The 20,938-nt window shown below is 46.2% G+C and overlaps 1 protein-coding gene across 1 annotated transcript; it reads left to right on the forward strand.

Annotated features, from left to right (window-relative positions):
• The first annotated feature begins 8,964 nt into the window (after nt 1-8,964).
• On the forward strand, nt 8,965-20,677 carry LOC132397516 (polyunsaturated fatty acid 5-lipoxygenase-like). Its single transcript, XM_059976347.1, has 5 exons — nt 8,965-9,015; nt 12,205-12,345; nt 15,634-15,837; nt 16,882-16,968; nt 20,220-20,677. The coding sequence occupies exons 1-5, from the start codon at nt 8,965-8,967 to the stop codon at nt 20,463-20,465; spliced, it is 729 nt and encodes a 242-aa protein (XP_059832330.1). The 3' UTR covers nt 20,466-20,677.
• Nucleotides 20,678-20,938: the final 261 nt, after the last annotated feature.

Consider the following 20,938-nt stretch of genomic DNA (forward strand, 5'->3'; position numbering starts at 1 on the left):
TCAAACCCACCAAGTCTTTGTTTGGGTTGTGTGGTAAATGGGTTCCTGCAGTTTGCCCAGAGTTAGAGTCATAGTCTCAGTTAGAATCTCAGTGCCTCGGGCAACACTGGCAAGCTGTCGTACACCCTCCGCACTATCCTGTCTTCCTGTGTTCCCATTCTCACCAAACCAGGTCCTTGTATCCCGTGTTCAGCAGCAATCTGCAGGGTCCTGCCATTCACTGAGTATACCCAACCCCGACTTAACTCATGTCTCCACGTTGGAGTAATGAGAAAGCAGGGCACAGACTTTGTCCCTTCCTGTGGAATGATGTGAGGTGCCTAATGAGTGTTAGTCCAACAGTCCAGATTCTTCAGTACACACACACGCATAGACTTGCAGACACACAGGCTCACACAAGGACACATGGATAGTGATGTCTGTGTACACAGCTGGAGAAATACACTCAGCTCTGATCTGTGGGCAGACCAAAACATCTGTATGGCCCTGTACTGAACTGATGCAGTCCTCACCTACACTGTGACCAGTCTCCCTCGGACTCTGCTTGGCATTCATCCTGTATTCACTGTGATGTGTTTTTGTTGATGCAGCATTGTGGAGCTCGGACTGCTGCCACTGAAGATGTGCCATAAGGTGTGGATTACGCTGAGTGAATTACAAACCCTCTGTGAGGTCAACAGAGATCCAGTCTCAGGTGAGTTCACCAGTTGCTTCAGTCTCACTGTCGGATTCAGCGAGGTTCCTGTGATAAACAAGGATGTTTAGCTGGCAATCTACTTCCAATTGTACCAGGATGGGGGCGACCATTTCATCCATAACGGGGAAATTTGCTGGGGTCTCGCTGCACTGTTGGATGAGAACAGGATTTGATCCATTCAGGTACTGATAGCCAAAGAACGTGTCTTCACCCACTCTCCGGCAGGAGATCCAGGTCAGACTTTGGGTTGCAGAGAGTGGGAATTGGGAATGATCCAGAGACGTGAAATATGGTAGTATTCTCTTAGTATCTTTCCCTTCAGTTAGTCCTGACGAAGGGTCTCGGCCTGAAACGTTGACAGCGCTACTCCTTATAGATGCTGCCTGGCCTGCTGTGTTCCACCAGCATTTTGTGTGTGTTGTTTGAAATATGGTAGTGTTGGGACATTACAGAAGGAGGAGTGATGTAAAGTCCCAGGCCATCTCACACCATCTCACACCTTGCCACATGTCCCACGGTGAAACACACATCATCCTCCACTACCCGCACCATCCCACACCCAAGTGCGCCATGGGAGACTTTAATTTCCCAAATATTGTGTGAGAGAATCTAGTGACTGATGGATTACTGGAAAGTGAATTCATTGAGTTGTTGAATGATTGTTTTTGATGCTAATACACCAGCAAAAGGGAAGGCCTGTCTAGATTTCACATTCTGTAACAATCAGGATAGAAGTTTGGGTAATGAAGTCGTTCAACCTTTAGGAACAAGTGAGTATAACATTATAAGTAAAAAACTTTGTAGTTTTTTGGGAGAGTATATCAGTTAAAAAACCAAGCTTTTGAATTGAATTTCAGAAAGGCAAAGTTTGTGCAGATGCGGCAAAGACTTCAGAAGATAAACTGGAAAGAGCTGCTTGACGTTGTGTCTGTTGAGGAACAATGGGGTTGACTTAAAGAGGTCAGAGCTGCAGTGCAGGAAATGCTCATACCCAAAGTTGGGAAAGGCAATAAAAACAACGGATCAACTATATGGATGAGAAAAGATATATATAATAAATTATTGAAGAAAAGACAGCTATATAAGGAATACAGAAAAAAATATTGTAATGATGTTAACCATAGGGCATATGAAAATATGAGCGCTATAGTCAAAAGGGGAATTGAGATTGCCAAAAGGCAGGTTCAGAAGGATATTGATGATAATGCTAACCTTGACCCCAATAGATTTTTTCAATACTTTAGTAGTAAAAGAAAAGCCAAGGAGGAAATTAAGTGTATCAGGAATTGTAGTGGGTTGCAGAAAAGGACACAGTGGATACTCTTAACTCATATATTGCTGAGGTATTCACCTGTGAAGAGGTTAGCAATATTCTAGAAAGTGTAAAGCAAAATGCAGTTGTTTTAAGTAACTGTGAGATCTTAGAAAGTGACGTCCTGCTACAGCTGTAAAGGCTGAAAGTTAATAAATCTCTAGGGCCAAACAACATATATCCAGGGGTACTTAAAGAGGTCTCTGAGTCAATGACCTCAAAGTCAATGAAGACTGGTGAAATCCCTAAAGATTGGAAATGGGTTAACGTTGTCCCAGTATTTCAGAAGGGTGACTGCACTGACCCTGGTAACTATAGACCAGTTAGCATAACGTGTATTATAGGTAGGATAATGGAAACATTACAGAAGAATGAAATGGAAAACAGCTGATAAGAACAGGCATGTTAGCAGAAAGCCAGTTTGTGCTCAGAAAGTGGAAACCATGTTTTACTAATATGTTGGAGTTCTATGAAGAGACAACTCAAATTTATGATAACAGGAGAACAATTGGTATCATTTACTTGGACTTTCAGAAGGCTTTTGACAAGGTACCCCATGAAAGGTTAATAATCACATTACAGGCAGTAAGGATTCAGGGTAAGGTGTGCAAATGGGTGCAGAATTGGCTCCAAAACAGAAAAGAATGAGTTCTGGTGAGAGCAAACACGAGGAAATCTGCAGATGCTGGAAATTCAAACAACACACACAAAATGCTGGTGGAACACAGCAGGCCAGGCAGCATCTATAAGGAAAAGCACTGTCGACGTTTCGGGCCGAGACCCTTCCTCAGGCCAAATTGAAAGGAAAGATAGTAAGAGATTTGAAAGTAGTGGGGGGAGGGGGAAATGTGAAATGATAGGAGAAGATTGGAGGGGGTGGAATGAAGCTCAGAGCTGGAAAGGTGATTGGTGAAAGTGATACAGAGCTGGAGAAGGGAAAGGATCATGGGACGGGAGGCCTCAGGAGAAAGAAAGGAGTGGGGGAGCACCAGAGGGAGATGGAGAACAGGCAAACAACTAAATATGTCAGGGATGGGGTAAGAAGGGGAGGAGGGGCATTAACAGAAGTTAGAGAAGTCAATGTTCATGCCATCAGGTTGGAGGCTACCCAGCCGGTATATAAGGTGTTGTTCCTCCAACCTGAGTTTGGATTCATTTTGACAGTAGAGGAGGCCATGGATAGACATATCAGAATTGGAATGGGACATGGAATTAAAATGTGTGGCCACTGGGAGATCCTGCTTTCTCTGGCAGACCGAGCGTAGGTGTTCAGCAAAATGGTCTCCCAGTCTGCGTCAGGTCTCACCCTTAAAAGGCCACACTGGGAGCACCGGACGCAGTTTACCACACCAGCTGATTCACAGGTGAAGTGTCACCTCACCTGGAAGGACTGTCTGGGGCCCTGAATGGTGGTGAGGGAGGAAGTGTAAGGGCAGGTGTAGCACTTGTTCCGCTTACAAGGATAAGTGCCAGGAGGGAGATCGGTAGGAAGGGAAGGGGGGTGAGTGGATAAGGGAGTCGCGTAGGGAGCAATCCCTGTGGAAAGCAGAAAGAGGGGGGGAGGGAAAGATGTGCTTGGTAGTGGGATCCCATTGGAAGTGGCGGAAGTTACGGAGAATTATACGTTGGACCCAGAGGCTGGTGGGGTGGTAGGTGAGGACAAGGGGAACCCTATCCCGAGTGGGGTCGTGGTCGGATGGGATGAGGGCAGATGTGCGGGAAATGGGAGAGATGAAGTTTGAGAGCAGAGTTGATGGTGGAAGAAGGGAAGCCCCTTTGTTTAAAAAAGGAAAACATCTCCTTCATCCTGGAATGAAAAGCCTCCTCCTGAGAGCAGATGCGGCGGAGACGGAGGAATTGTGAGAAGGGGATAGCCTTTTTGCAAGAGACAGGATTGGAAGAGGAATAGTCCAGGTAGCTGTGAGAGTCTGTAGGCTTATAGTAGATATCAGTAGATAGGCCGTCTCCAGAGATGGAGACAGAAAGATCAAGAAAAGGGAGGAAGGTGTCAGAAATGGACCAGGAAAATTTGAGGGCAGGGTGAAAGTTGGAGGCAACGTCAATGAAGTCAACAAGTTCAGCATGCGTGCAGGAGGCAGCGCCAATGCAGTCGTCAATGTAGCGAAGGAAAAGAGGGGGACAGATACCCGTAAAGGCTTGGAACATGGACTGCTCCACAAAGCCAACAAAAAGGCAGGCATAACTGGGGCCCATAATGGTGCCCATGGCTACACCCTTGGTTTGGAGGAAGTGGGAGGAGCCAAAGGAGAAATTATTGAGAGTAAGAAGTAATTCCACTAGATGGAGGAGAGTGGTGGTAGAGGGCAATTGGAATCCAAAAAGAAGCGAAGAGCTTTGAGACCGTCTGGGTGGGGGATGGAGGTATATAGGGACTGGACGTCCATGGTGAAAATAAGGCGGTGGGGGCCAGGGAACTTAAAGTCATTGAAAAAATTCAAAGCGTGAGAAGTGTCACAAACACAGATGGGAAGGGATTGAACAAGGGGGGATAAGACAGTGTCAAGGTATGCAGAAATGAATTCAGTGGGGCAGGAGCAAGCTGAGACAATAGGTCTACCTGGACAGGCAGGTTTGTGGATCTTGGGAAGGAGGTAGAAACGGGAAGTGCGGGGTGTGGAAACTAGGAGGTTGGTGGCAGTGGATGGGAGATCCCCAGAGCTGATAAGGTTGGTGATGGTATAGAAGACAATGGCCTGGTGCTCCTTAGTGGGGTCATGATCAAGGGGTAAATAAGAGGAGGTATCAGCGAGTTGTCGCTGTGCCTCGGCCAGGTAGAGGTCAGTACGCCAGACAACAACAGCACCCCCAGCAGGTTTTATAGTGAGGTTGGGATTGGTGCGGAGGGAGCGGAGAGCAGAGCGTTCGGAAGGAGTGAGGTTGGAATTGGAACAGGGTGTGGTGAAGTCAAGACAGTTGATGTCCCGTCGGCAATTAGCAATAAAGAGATCCAGAGCAGGCAGAAGATCAGAGCGGGGTGTCCATGAATTGGAGGAGTGTTGAAGACGGGAGAAGGGGTCATCGGTGGGGGTGGGAGAGTCCTTGCCGAAGAAGTAGACTCGAAGATGGAGCCGGTGGAAGAAGAGTTCAGCGTCATGGCGTACGCGGAACTTGCTGAGTTGTGGGCGGAGGACAAAGCTGAGCCCCTTACTGAGGACAGAGCGCTCTGCCTCAGAGAGTTGAAGGTCGGAGGGAATGGTAAAGACCTGGCACAGATGAGAGATGGGGTCAGAGGGTGGAGGGAGGCTGGTTGTGTCAGTGGAGAAGGAAGGGTTGGGGTGAGAGGAAGATGGAGCCTCTGAGGGCCCAGGAGCTGACGATGAGATCTGAGGGAGAGGGGACTGCAGAGTGGTGGTGGGGGAAGGGGAGACGGGAGTCACATCGCAGCCTGTGAAGACCCGGTCTGGAGTTCAAGGCTGGAGTCGCAGTCGGTGGTTGCGCAATTTCTGAGGGAGAGGGGATGGTGAGAGGATTGTTTTCAAACCTAGAAGATATTAAAGTGGGGTTTCAGAGGAATCAGTTTTGGGGCCGCTGCCGTTTTTAATTTACAGTATTGATTTGAATAAGCACGTAAGGAAGAGGCGGTTGGCTCACAAATAGAGAAAGCTTGTAGACAATGCAAGAGGGTGGATAGGCAGGTGATTCAGAAGGGACGCGCTCAGACCGATGGCTTGAGATGTGTCTATTTTAATGCAAGAAGTATTATGAACAAAGAGGATGAGCTTAGAGCACGGATCAGTACTTGGAGCTATGATGTTGTGGCCATTACACAGACTTGAATGGCTCAGGGTCAGGAATGATTACTTTGAATGCCAGACTTTAGATGTTTCAGAAAGGGCAGGGAGGGAGGCAAAAGAGGTGGGGGTTTGGCACTGCTGATCAGAGATAGTGTCACGGCTGCAGAAAAGGAGGAAGACATGGAGGGATTGTCCATGGAGTCTTTGTGGGTGAACAGGAAAGGGTCAACAACTCTACTGGGTATTTTTTATAGACCACCCAGTAGTAACAAGGATAGAAGGTGCAGATAGGGAGACAGATTCTGGAAAGGTATAATATTAACAGGGATGTTGTGGTGGGAGATTTTAATTTCCGAATATCATTGGCATCTCCCTAGTGCAAGGGGTTTAGATGGCGTGGAGTTAGTTCAGGAAGGTTCCCTGACACAATCTGTAGATAAACCTACAAGAGGAGTGGCTGTACTTTAGTGGTTGCCAACCTTTTTAAGCCCAAGATCCCCTACCTCAGCCTTAGTGAAAGGCAAGATTGATCTACTGTTACGTACTCGTGACACATGACAGTGGTACCCTTGTCACGTGACTGGGGTTGAAGCTATACTGGACTTGAGGTAATGGTCTTGTGATGGTGGAATGACGTCATTTTCCCGCCAGTAGAGATCATGTGACAGGTTTTTTTACAGGGTATAAAAGGAAGATCCCACCCTGTGAGGAGGGGCAGTTCGTGGCTGGATTTGCCAAGTTGACTTCATGCCACTGCATAATTTAATGTGATGACGCAGTTTAGTTGAAAGATGAAGTTTTATCTAATGCCTAAAGTTTAAAAGTCATTGCCAGCAGTTTCTTTACAATACTGCTAGTTGAGAATCAGTGGAGAGTGAAGATCGGAGTTCAGGAGTTAAAGATCGAGGAGAATCAATTTCTACGGTGAAACGGGTTCGACCTTTGTTTGATCCTTATTTGGAAGGATTTCGTTGACTATCTTCGTGTTAATCCCTGGGCTTACCAGAAAGGATTGAAGATAGTGAGGAAGGAAAGGTCAGTGCCTTTAAGTCGTTCCGTTTCGTAAATACTTCGTGGGAAAAGTTCGACATCGGGGATCGAAGCAAAACGACGTGAAAGAGAATTTAAATCGTCTTATAAAGTCTCTCCTTTTAAATGGACTGTGAGCATATCGAACTTTTGGCAATACCACTTTAAAGAACTGTTTTTGCTGCCGCACAACAATGATTTCCGGTTATGTTAGTGTTTGTTTACTTTTGGGGGGTTTGTTTTCTGTGTTTAATAAACGTGTTGTTTGTTATAAATAACCCTTGCCGAACTCATATATTTATTGTTGCCTGAAAACGTAACACTACTAAATCGTTTAGAGAATAAAACAGCTCAGATTGTACTTCCAACTTCAGGCCTTTTACTTAGGCTATTTGTATTTCAATTACATAAAATGCTTTTGTCAAACTTTCAAATTAATTCAACCAAGAAAACACTAACTGGCATATCAGACAGGCCATAGCTCTCTTTCTTTAAGAATATTACAATACTTCATACCTTTAATTCTACGTTTCATTATTTAATTTTATTTCAACACAAAAAATAAATGAATGAAAATTGACTGTTGCACTCAGTGTGATGACTGGGGCTGAATACTTTCTGCCGGTTCCCTGAAATTTGGCTCATAACTACAGACAACCAGTCTGAGACAGTCTGTGAGCTGTCTGTCAGTAAGACAGCTCCTGTACTTAGATTTAATAATTTTCATCTGTGAAAATGCAACTTCACACAGATAAGTTGACCCGGAGTAGGCACTGACTTTTAGTGCAGATAGGTGAGATGAGGAAGCTTCTCCCCGCTGACAAGCCCCCAAAGGTCACCATCCCTTCATCTTGCTTTAAGCTCGATGTCACTTTGCAAATCAATTATTTCCATTTCAGTATCACTTGGCACACTTGTTGGAATTTGGCTGCGATCTGTTCCATATCGATCGGCAGAAATGGGTTTGAAATAAATGCAGCAATATCTTTCATGACGTTTAACTCCCCAAAACGTCGATCGAACTCTATTGCCAGTTTGTCTAGGTAAGCACAGTACTGCTCAGGGCGAAAAGCATTTTTTTCCTTGATGGCCTGTAACATTTTCTCCAAGTTGGGAAAGTGTGTCAGCCTCCCGTTCTTTAAATTTGAAATCCAAATACCGAGCTTGGCCTTAAACGCATTTACCGTGCTTATCATCTGTGGCAGGTGCCAGTCTTTTCCCATGAGCTCATTGTTAAGTGTGTTTAATTTAGCCATTAGGTCTGTCAGAAACCCCAAATCCAGGAGCCACGCATCATCTGACAGTTCCTCGTGCTCCTCGTTTCTTGTCGATAGAAAAGTCTTTATCTCAGGCAGCAAGTCAACAAATCGTTGCAGCACTTTGCCGCGACTCAACCACCGAACATCAGCATGAAGCATTACGTCTCCATAAGCGGCATCGAGCTCATCCAATAACGCCTTGAGTAAGTGGTGTCGAAGCGCTTTTGCTCGAATCAAGTTTATCAGTTTGACCACCAGTGTCATTACATGAGAAAAGTCCATGACCTTCCCAGCCAAGGCCTGCTGATGAATCACACAGTGATAATCCAGGAGGTCGGGAAAATCAGTGTCATTATGGCACAGTGCTATAAAACCAACACACACACCGTGCATTGCTGGGACCCCCTCAGGAGTAATTGCCACCAGTTTATGAACGGGAATGTCATTTTCACGGACATATTTTTTAAACTCATTGTAAATATCCTCACCTCTCGTTCTCTCCTTTAAGTGCAAAAGAGTGAGGAAGTCCTCCTTTGTTGTAAAATCCTGGAAAGCCATTCTGACAAATACAACAAGCTGAGTTGCTTGCATTACATCCAGGGATTCATCGAACTGCAGTGAAAAATACTCAGAGTGACAAGACCTTTAACACTTGTTGATCCAAGTCCTCTGACAGTGACTCCACCCTCCTGGCTTTTAAAGTCATTAAAAACAGTCTCTGCAGTAATGGCCATTGCTTTCTTGACTAGATCAAATGCTTATTTTGTTTAGCCCAAAAAGTGACTTACACGAAATGGTGCTTCAATAGCAGCCTTATTTTGAGCAGCATGTTTTGTGAAAAATGACAGAAATTCCTCTTCCTATTCTGGATGGAATTTGTACATTTTCGCCTTCCTTTGTGGAGCCTCCGCCATGCTAGCTAGCTACCTTGCAGGATATCAGGAGCGAGTGATGCTTGCGACAGTCTGTATTCTTATCTAATCTCATTGGTCACTTTGATGCAGCACAAGCTACGCTGAAAAAAAATACAACAGCTGAATCAAAAGAGAGACAGAGGCGCTAACGTTTCAGTAAAAACTAAAATTAATGCTAATTACTAGCACACTATCCGAAATGCTAAACATGAATTCACGGCTATCAAAGGCAAAAAATTCGAAAGAAAGAGCAGTACAACTGATCAAACTTTTGCATAACTGACATAGTATAAATAGCAGCATAATAGAATCAAAACCGATGAAAGTTGATCAAATTTTAGTTAAGTCATGAATGCATAAGTGAGTCATTTTTACCATCACGTGTTGTTTTCTTTCGACATTGGACAGTTTGCCCATTTGTTCGTTTATGTTTAACATTAAGCTCCATGGAAATTTGACAGACAGCGGCAATAGTCACATGATCTCAGCACACAGGAGATGCACGATGCTGGACAGTGGAAAAAGAGAAACACGATAACCAGGGAAAGCAACTAAGTGTGGGTTAAAAACAACTCACATATGCACTCTAGGGGTAAAATTTGCTTTTGCATCAAAAGGATTATCAGACATAATGTATTTGTGTATATATTTTTCATTTTTTTTCGGGATCTGCTGGGAAAGTCTCAAAGATCAACTGGTTGATCGCGATCGACTGGTTGGCGACCACTACTGTACTTGATCAGGTATTGGGAAATGAACCTGGTCAGGCATCAAGATCTCTCAGTGGGAGAGCATTTCACAATTCTATCTCCTTTACCATAGCATTGGAGAGGGATAGGAACAGCAAAGTTAGGAAAGTGTTTAACTGGAGCAAGGGGAAATATGTAGCTATCAGGCAGGAACTTGGAAGAATAAATTAGGAATAAATGCTCTCAGGGAAATGTGGCAAATATACAGGGGATACTTGCGTGGAGTTTTGCATAGGTACATTCCAATGAGATATGGAAAGGATGGTAGGGTACAGGAACCGTGGTGTACAAAGCCTGTTGAAGATCTAGTCAAGAAGAAAAGAAAAGCTTATGAAAGGTCCAAAAAAACTAGGTAATGATAGAGATCTTGAGATTATGAGGCTAGCAGGAAGGAATTTAAAAATGAAATTAGGAGAGCCAGAAGGGACCATGACAAGGCCTTGGCTGGCAGGGTTAAGGAAAACCCCAAAGCATTCCACAAGTATGTGAAGAGCAAGAGGATAAGATGTGAGAGAATAGGACTGATCAAGTGTGACAGTGGAACAGTGTGTATGGAACTGGAGGAGATAGCAGGGGTACTTAATGAATACCAGTATTCACTACAGAAAAAGGATCTTGGCAATTGTAGGAATGACTTACAGCAGGCTGAAAAGCTTGAGCATGTAGATATTAAGAAAGAGGATGTGCTGGAACTTTTGGAAAACATCAAGTTGGATAAGTCACCGGGACTGGATGAGATGTACCCCAGGCTACTGTGGAAGGCAAAAGAGGAGATTGCTGAACCTCTAGTGATGATCTTTGCATCATCAATAGGGATGGGAGATGTTCTGGAGGATTAGAGGGTTGTGGATGTTGTTCCCTTATTGAAGAAAGGGAGTAGAGATAGCCCAGGAAATTATAGACCAATGAGTCTTAATTCAGTGGTTGGTAAGTTGATGAAAAAGACCTTGAGGGGCAGGATTTGTGAGCATTTGGAGAGGCATAATATGATTAGGAATAGTCAGCATGGCTTTGTGAAAGGCAGCTCATGCCTTAAGAGCCTAATTGAATTTTTTTGAGGATGTGACTAAACACATTGATGAGGATAGAGCAGAAGATATAGTGTATGTGGATTTCAGCAAGGCATTTGATAAGGCACCCCATGCAAGGTTTATTGAGAAAGTAAGGAGGCATGGGATCCAAGGGGACATTGCTTTGTGGATCCAGAATTGGCTTGCCTGCAGAAGGCAAAGAGTAGTCGTAGATGGGTCATATTCTGCTTGGATGTCGGTGACAAGTGGAGTGCCTCAGGGATCTGTTCTGGGACCCTTACTCTTCGTGAATTTTATAAATGAGCTGGATGAGGAATTGGAGGGATGGGTTAGTAAATTTGCTGATGACACAAAGGTTGGGGGTGTTGTGGATAGTGTGGAGGGCTGTCAGAGGTTGCAGCAGAATATTGATAGGATGCAGAACTGAGCTGAGAAGTGGCAGATGGAGTTCAACCCAGATAAGTGTGAGGTGGTTCATTTTGGTGGGTCAAATATGATGGCAGAATATAGTATTAATGTAAGACTCTTGGCAGTATGGAGGATCAGAGGGATCTTGGGTCTGAGTCCATAGGACACTCAAAGATGCTACGCAGGTTGACTTTGTTGTTAAGAAGGCATCAGGTGCATTAGTCTTCATCAATCATGGGATTGAGTTTAGGAGCCGAGAGGTAATGTTGCAGGTATATAGGACCCTGGTCAAACCCCACTTGGAGTACTGTGCTCAGTTCTTGTTGTCTCACTACAGGAAGGATGTGGAAACTACAGAGTGGCTGCAGAGGAGATTTACAAGGATGTTTCCTGGATTGGGGAGCATGCCTTATGAGAATAGGTTGAGCGAGCTTGGTCTTTTCTCCTTGGAGCGATGGAGGATGAGAGGTGACCTGACAGAGGTGTATAAGATGATGAGAGGCATTGATCGTGTGGATAGTCAGAGGCTTTTCCCAGGGCTGAAATGGCTGGCATGAGAGGACACAATTTAAGGTGCTTGGAAGTTGGTACAGAGGAGATGACAGGGGTAAATTGTTTACTTAGAGAGTGGTGGGTGCATGGAATGGGCTGATGGTGACGATGGTGGAGGCAGACACGATAGGGTCTTTAAAGAGACTCCTCAATAGGTGCATGGAGCTTAGAAAAATAGAGGGCTATGGGTAACTCTAGTTAGTTTCTATAGTAAGGACATGTTCGGCACAGCTTTGTGGGCCAAAGGGCCTGTATTGTTGTAGGCTTTCTTGGTTTCTATGTTTCTATAAACTAGCCAAGTTTTGCAGATGACACAAAATTACGGGGGTGAGCTGATAACATTCAGACAGCAGAATCAATGCAGTTAGATCTGAACAAAATCCAGTTATGCCTTCCTCTGAAGGACTTTGAGAATTAGGCAGGGAGTGTCAAGAATACCTCTTCTTGTAAGATTCCTTTACACAGACACTGAAGCGACCATTTCTTGGTCTCTTCCAGAATGGCAATATCTTCTTTGTTGACTACGTATTGCTGAACCGAATTGCAGCCAACACAAAGCCAAATCAGCAATACCTCGAAGCACCGATGTGTCTCTTGTACCTGAATCCAAGGAATGAATTAGTTCCCATTGCAATCCAGGTATGAACTCTAATTCTCCTCTTTCCTTTCCCTCCCTTTCTCATGCCCTGTCTCCACCTCGTTCCCTCACACTCTACTCACCGTCTGTCTCCCAGCACCCTCAACCTCCATCTCCCTCTCTCTCTCACCCCCCTCGGTCTCTGATCCCCTCCGCCTTCGATCACGCCCATCCTGCACACACCCCTCATAATGCACGTACCCCAGCTATCACCTGTCCCCCATCTGTCAGCCCACGTCCATCATCCACCCACCCATCTATCACAGCCCCAGTCTGTCACATCCTCTGGTTATCACCTTTTCCCCGACAATGACACCACTCCTCCCTCCCGTTCATCACCCTCCCCTGTCTATCACACACCCCGTCTCTCACCCACCCCCATCTCTCTCACAACCCCAGTCTCTGATCTCTCACAACTCCCAACTCTTTCACACGACTCTCATCTCTCAGACCCCACCGTCTTTCAAAGTATGTCCCACCTCTCATAGCCCCCACCCACCCTGTCACTCTCCCATATCTCTCACTCTCAACTTCTCTCATCCCCGTTTCTCACCTCCTCCCAGGTCTTACAAACTCCACCCCATCAACTCTACTTCCCCTCCTACAGAAGCCACTCCAATTTCCCAGCAGGTAGTTTGCAGAAAGCCTGATGACCCTCAGCCCTCCCATCACTGGAGCCACCTACCTGAGGATCTTCAAACTGGACCTTCTGAGCAATTCCATGTTCCCTACTTGGCTGAAGAGTTAGTCTTACTCGCTGCAGTTTCCACCCCGATGTCTCTCTTTCCTTCCTCACGCCCCACCCCATCCTGTTACTGGAAGTTGCAGAGCAAATCTTTCAGTGAAGGGAATTATTGTTGCTAGAAAGTTTCACTAGGAATTGTCCACTCTCGTTAGTTTGATCAAAATGCCCTACTCAGCCAATCCCTTCTGCCCACAAGATACTTGTATCCCTCCATTTCCTGAACCTCCATGTGCCTATCCAAGAGCCTCAGGCTCCCCTGTCATACCTGACCCCTCCACCACCCCTCTCAGTGTATTCCAGGTGACCACCATTCTGGAAAAATATTGAACCGCACTTCCTCTTCGAAATTAAACTCTCTCATCTTAACTGCATGCCTTCTTGGATTAAACGTTTCAACCCTGGTGGAATGATATTGTCTGTCTTCTCAAGCGACGCATCTCGGAAACTTATAAACCTCTGTCGGGCCTTCTCTCAACCCCACCGCTGCATAGAAAACAATTTAAATTTGCCCAACCTCTCCTTATGGTGCATGCACTCTAAGACAGGCAGCATCACCGTAAATCTCTACTGTGCCCTCTCCAAAGCCTCTAATCGGTGAAGGGAAAAGGCGAGGCTATATGGGAGGGGAGAGTCAGATTGATCTTCGAATAGGTTAAGGGGTTAGCAGAATATTGTGGGCCAAAGGGCCAGTAGCGTGTTCTAGAGCTCCATGTTTATGTACTCTGGATGTATCTAGAATTATATAAAGCTTTCGAAGATTTGTTTTATTTGTCAAGTATACATTGAAACACACAGTGAAATGCATCTTCTGTGTTAAATCAAATCAGTGAGGATTGTGCTGGGCAGGCCGCAGTTGTTGTCGTCATAGTATGTCTACTACTCAATAGCCCTGACCGTACATCTCTGGAATGTGGGAGGAAAGCAAAGCACCTGGAGGATACACACACGGTCATGGGGTGAACATACAAACTCCTTCTAGACAGCGACGGTGATCGAACCCTAATCAGTGAAAGCTGGTGCTGTGAGTGATTGTGCTACACTACCAACCTGCAACGTAACTTTCTGACTCATGAACTCAGTATCTCGACTAATAAAGGCAAACATGCCTTCTGAGATCTTTACCACTTGAACAACCTATGCAGCCACTTTCAGAGAGTTATGGATTTGGATTCGAAAACCCCTCTGTACAACACTGTGCTGGCTCTTCACATTTGAGCTAGCAAAGTGCAATACTCCACGTTTGCCCAGGTTAAGCTCTATCCGCCTTTTCTCCACACATCTCTACAAGTGACCTATATCCTGCTGTATTCTTTTCCAGCCTTACACACTATCTACAACACACCAATCTTCAGATCATCTGCAAACCTAATCACCTACCCACCTACATTTTCATCCAGCTCATTTATAAACTTTCAAACAGCAGAGGTCCCTGTATGGATCCCTGCAAAGCACCACTAGTCACAGAGTTCCAGTCATTGCAAGTCCGATCAATCAGTATGTTCTGTCTTCAGTTTTGAATCCAAATAGTCAAGTCGCTGTGGATACCATGACTCTTAATCTTCTGGATGAGCCTTTCCTGAGGAACCTTGTCAAAGGCCTGACTAAAATCCACGTAGACAATCTTCATCACACTCCACCTTCATCACCCACCCTCATCACCTTGTCAAAAATCCAATCAAGCTAGTAAGACACAACTCATCCCCACACAAAGCCAAGCTGACTGTCCCAAAATGGGCCACACTCTTCCAATTGCTCGTACATCCAAGCCCTAATAATTCTCTGCAATAACTTCCCCACCACTGATGTGAGACTCAATCCATAGGGGTATATAGTTTCCAGGAATATCTCTGGTTACCTTCTAAAATATAGGAACAACCTTAGCTACTGACCAGTCCAACAGTATCTTACCTGTGGCCAGAGAGGACACCAAGGTGACACATGGATAAAAGGAAAACGGAGGGCTATGTGTGAGGGAAGCATTAGATTGATCTTAGTCCAGGTGTAAAGGCCGAGGCCCCGGTACTGGAAGGTCCTCTGCCATACCAGAGACACGTGGTGCATGTAGCAGGAATATTCCATGTTCTGAGCTCTTGATCAAGGCTCTAGCATTCTCAGCTCTTCCCTCTCAATAATCTGGGGTATAACTCATCAGACTCTGGGACCTAGCCACTGTAATGTTCTTTAAACTGTATTTCCTCATGATAACTGGCCCTTTCAGTGTAAAATTCTCTCCCTCCATCTTTTTGGGAGGAACCACCTCAACATAGTTCATAACTCTGCAGCATGGGACAGGAGGTTCTCAATCACCTGGGATTCACCACCACCCTGGGTAGCTGTTAACAACAGATGCAGGAAATCAGGCACAATACAACAAACTGCCGAAAGGACTCAGCAGGTCAGGTGGCATCTATTGAGAATCTCTTGTGTTTCTGATCTGTGTACATTGCTCTGTTAACGGAGGGATTCAGCTGGCCCTGTCCCTCAATCGCTTTCAAAATCCCTTAGGCTCACGGCAAACATCATCTGTAAATTGTGTGTTTGGCAGATCAAACAGGAGCCGGGTCCAGAGAACCCCATCTTCCTTCCGACGGACAGCAAATACGACTGGCTGCTGGCCAAGGTCTGGGTTCGTCACGCTGATACACAGGTCCACCAGCTCGTCTCACACCTGCTGAACACTCATCTGTTTGCCGAAGTCTTCTGCATCGCGACCCTCCGGAAGCTTCCGAGCGCACACCCCGTCTTTAAGGTGCTTTCAGATGGTCTATTGTACTGAACAGGGGAGCCTTGCCAGTGTCAGAAGCATTGCCGGGATTCGCCAGAGTTCGATCTCCTCCACATACAGAGGTGTCCACGGTGATTTCTATTGTGTGTGGAGATTAGAATGTGCAAGAGGAACAGGCCGACCGTGGCAGATGTCTGACGAAACCCGTTTGCTTGTCCAGTCCATGTCCCTCCATCTCCTACCTGTCTGAAGGCTTCGCAAAGGCTTCTATTGTCTCTGCCCCCACCACCGCCCCAGCCAGCGCGTTCCAGATACCCACCATTCGTTGTTTGAAAACCTGCCTGGCAAATGTTATTTTTGCCTTACCCCTCTCACCTTAAATCAATGCTCATTAGTATTTCACATTTTATCTCTCTATCTAATATGTGTGTGTGTGAGTGTATGTGAGAGAGAGAGAGAGAGAGAGAGAGAGAGAGAGAGAGAGAGAGAGCGAGAGAGAGAGAGAGAGAGAGAGAGAGAGAGAGAGAGAGGTAGAGAGGGAGAGGGGGAGGGGGAGAGAGAGAGAGAGTGAGAGAGAGAGAGAGAGAGAGGTAGAGAGGGAGGGGGGGAGAGAGAGAGTGAGAGAGAGAGAGAGAGAGAGAGAGGTAGAGAGAGAGAGAGAGAGAGAGAGAGAGAGAGGTAGAGAGAGAGAGAGAGAGAGAGAGAGAGAGAGAGAGAGAGGTAGAGAGGGAGAGAGGGAGGGGGAGAGAGAGAGAGAGTGAGAGAGATGTGGTGAATAAGCTGCATTTCTGTCTCTTGTTTTAACGTTTACAATGAGAGCCGCTGATGCACCTCAGAGACGAGCAATGGAAACACGCGTGTGAGACGTTCCATCAGTGACAAGGATGAGCTAAAGTTCTTGCTCACATCCCGTTTACTAATGTAGACCGTAGCCACTTAGTTAAAGTGGTTGAATTATGGGGCAGACTTGCCGCCTCTCAACATGCAGCAGAAATGGCCGATGACATTGCTTGTGTCCTTATCTTGGGTAAAGTTACTCAAAATGTGCTCAAACCTTTAATATTACAGCTTCTGATGCCTCACCTGAAATTCACTTTACACATCAACACCGAAGCAAGAGGTCTCCTGATCTCAGAGGGTGGGGTCTTTGATCAGGTGAGCATCTTATTTCAATACTTTTTTTATTGAAAGAGTTTTTTGTAGCTTCCGCACCAGGACCACCAGACTCAAAGGTAATTACCTTCCTCAAGTAGTGAAGCTGACTGACATCACCAACCACTAACCCACCCCTCCACAACCCCACCATCACTACCTCTGCCACTGTGGTTCCACAGTGAGTGTCCAGTAATCCAAGAGCCTGGAGACTGATGTACTGGACTGTCAGTCACCTTATGTACAGACACTCCTGTGCCCAGCATCACTCTACGGACATGCAATCAATCTGCGTACTGTACATAAGCTATCTTGTATATTTATATTTATTGTGTGCTTCATCTTATTGCATGTTTTTGTCCTGCATCGGATCTGGAGTAACAATCATTTCGTTCTGGAAATAGCAGTGTTGGAGTCTTGGAAATGGCATTAAACAACCTTGAATCTTGAGGGTGCAAAATCACACAGCTGCACACTGCAGAAACAGGCCATTCTGCTCACTACAACCATACTGACACAAACTTATCACATTGACAGCACAGACATGGAGCACGACAGCAGAGAAATAGGCCCTTCAGCTCACCACAACATGCTAACCCATACTAATCCCACTGACAACACGTGGTCTGTGGTTATACAGCACTGAAACAGGCCATTCGTCCCACCACGCTCATCCTGACCCACACTAATTCCCTTGGCCAGGACTTGGTCTGTGGGTCTTTTATCACTGACCCGAGAGCTTGTCCTGATGTTTCTTAAACACTGTGAACACCTTTGCCTCCGTACCCTCTCTGGCACTGCGTTCCTGATTACAACATCCTTCTGGGTTAAAAACAATGTTCCTTGCAACCCTCTAACCATTTAATCCCTGAAGTTAATACTTCGGTCTTAGATGCAATAACCACCTAGAAATGTTCAGCGAGCCGATCTCCACCTCAAACCTCTCCATGGCCTTCCCGAGCCTCCTCCAGTCCGAGGGAAACAGGGCCACATCTCCCATCACTCCTCATAACTCAATCCCTCCATTCCAGGCTACGTCCTGGGTAATCTCTCAGCTTCCTCTTCAGTTCAGTGTACTGAGCTGACCAGAACTCCACACGATCCACCATCTGTGTTTGCAACTCCCTGCTCCTGTGTTCATGTGTTGTGTCTAATGAAAACAAGTTTCCCATCTGCCTTCTCCACCAGTCTATCACCATGTGCTTCCACCTTCCACATTCCTGACAAATGTTCCCCTCCCCGATCCTTGGTCCTCCTGTGCCATCACATACCAATACCCCCCACATTCTCATGTTGTGTGCCCTATCCATGAGCTACCAAGACTGAACTCTGTTTGATTTTACCCTACCTGGTCACACACTGACCCTCACCATCCTGTAACCACGACACCATCACCACCATCAGTTCTCTCCCGTGTAACCTGTGAGCTTATCGGATTTCCCAAATTCCCATTCAAGTTCCCCAGCATCTCTGACTCACAGTGTGAGCTCACATCAGCAAAGTGACCATGTCGGGGTCCTGGATTGTGGCAGTAGTGTAGGTGACTCTGGTTGGGATCACCAGGTTTGGGAATGTGGGGAGGACTGAGTCCAGATCTGGGATCTGGAGTGCTCGTGTACTTCCAGCCCCCTTTAATCTCACTGGCTGACTGGAAAAACTTACGCCGCTGTATTACATGTTCAAAAAGTGAAATCAGGCGTGGCTGGTGTTGACAACTGATACGCTGGAAAACCTGCCACAGGTTGATGGAAAAGTATAGCACAGAATCGGGCCCTTCGGCCCATTTAATCCATGCAAAAGCATTTAAAATGCCTAATCCCATCGATCTACAGCAGGACTATACCTTCCCATACCCCTACCATCCATGTACCTATTCGAACTTCTCTTAAACTTTCGGATCAAGCTTGTGTGCATGATTTCTGCTGACAGCTCCTTCCACACTCTCATAACCCTCTGAGTGAAGATGTTTCCCCTCTTGTTCCCCTTAAAATTCTCACCTTTCATCCATGACCTCTGGTTGTAGTCACACCCAACCTGAGTGGAAAAGTCTGCTTGCATTTGCTCTATCTATACCCCTAATAATTTTGAATATCTCCACCAAATCTTCTCTCAATCTTTGACATTCTAAGGAATAAAGTTCTAACCTTTTCAATCACAAAAAAGAGAAAATCTGCAGGTACTGTAAGTTCAAGCAACACACACAAAATACTGAAGGTATTCAGCAGGCCAGGCCACATCTATGGAAGAGTACAGTCAAAATTTCAGGCTGAGATCATTCATCTCCCTACATAGAACTTCTGAAAGTCTAATTACTGTCCCCTCATTCACGACATCTCCCAGGGGGCATGTTTAGAAAATGCCCCTTCGCATTCCCACTGCTCGGTGTCTTGCAGGTGGAGGTAGGGGAATGAGTGGGCTTCAGTAGCAGATCTCCCAGTGTCTGCTACCAGGTGCTGTGTTCCGCATGTGATCAAAGGATGCTCCTGGAGAGTTCCTGTAGTGTTATGCTCTGGTACGGGCAGCAGTTGTTTCTCTACGGGAGAAACGGCCAAACTGAGAATCCTGCAGCGTGCTCTGGCGAACACGACCTACTCATCTCTGTGCCTCCCGGACAATGTGGCCTCTCGAAGAGTGGACAAGTTCCCTCTGAAGATCTGGCATGCCATCAACAAGTGAGAGAGTCTGTCGCTGTGTTCTCCCTCTCCGATATCTCTCCCAGTTTACACAGCACTGGCCATTAAATCCCTCATGGGAAAGGAACACAGGTCACTCCACTGGGCACCAGTGTCACAGCTTCCATCACCATCAGGGATGATAACTGGAGCTCTCCACGTAGGAGGTGCTGGGACCACTTACCAGGAGCTCCCTGGTGCGGGCAGGCAGCCACTTTATCTCAGTGCCTCTGTAGCGTTACTGTGAATGGTGTTAACAACAGGGAGGAGGAGGCTGGTGCCAGAGGTTGGAGCATCAAACAGTACAGCTCAGAAACAGGCCATTCGGCCGTCATCTCTGTGCTGACCAGAATAGAAGGTTACCCATAAGAATATTAGAGTATAAAATAGGAGCAGAATTAGCAGTGTAAAGGGGGTTTCTTTTTTTTTCTTTGTTACTGTTGGGAAAGGGTTTCTTCATTTTGTTAACTAGCAGGAATGCTAATTTACTGATAACGAGAATGGTATTCCTTTGTAAACCAAATGGAGATTAATGTTCTTTCTTCTGAGTCTGTAAGCTTTTGTTGACGGGCTTTTGGGCAGATCGGCGCGAGGGGGTCGAGAGAGAGGACGCAAAGCTGTAAGTTGGGCGAGGATCGGACCCCAAGCGGGGGTCCGAGGCCGGGAGCTACTCCGAGGAGGGGGGATGAAGCTAGATGTGCTTGGTTGACCACTCGGAGGGTCCTGAGCTGTTTGGAGAGTCGAGGAGTTCGGAGGGGATCGAATGGTGGCCAGAAGACTTCAGTAATTGAGCTCCAACGGCTGTGCACGAAGTGGTTTGGACTTTGATAAGTTTGGCGCCTTTTCGTTAATTTTCTCTTCATATATACTGTATCGTTATTAATCACTTAGTTATAGTAACCTTTATAAATTGTACTCATTTAATCGCTTATGGTGTACTGTCTGTTTTTGGGCGAGGCGGGGACATCACACAGCATCCACACCAGCTGGTCACCCAGTTTGGCGGGGCCGAAGGCTGCTCCCCCTAGACAAGAACGAGCTGAGCGAGCCTGAGGCGACCCAGGGAGTTACATTGTGGGGTGCTCGTCCGGGATTGATTTCTGTGGAAGCTGTGTGATCACCCTCTTTAAGTTGTGTCTGCGGTGAAGAGCTGGTGTGCCTTTGTGGGTGTGCGATTGCTGGTTATCACTGCGTGTGTGTTGGGTGGGGTGGCTGCTGTTGGTAGCCTGGAGGTTGTTGTTCGAGTTCCGACTAGTGCTGACGAAATGGTGATGGGACCATGGGCTGTCCGTACTGTTTGG

Source organism: Hypanus sabinus, chromosome 7, assembly GCF_030144855.1.
Source record: "Hypanus sabinus isolate sHypSab1 chromosome 7, sHypSab1.hap1, whole genome shotgun sequence".
Classification (NCBI taxonomy): domain Eukaryota; kingdom Metazoa; phylum Chordata; class Chondrichthyes; order Myliobatiformes; family Dasyatidae; genus Hypanus; species Hypanus sabinus.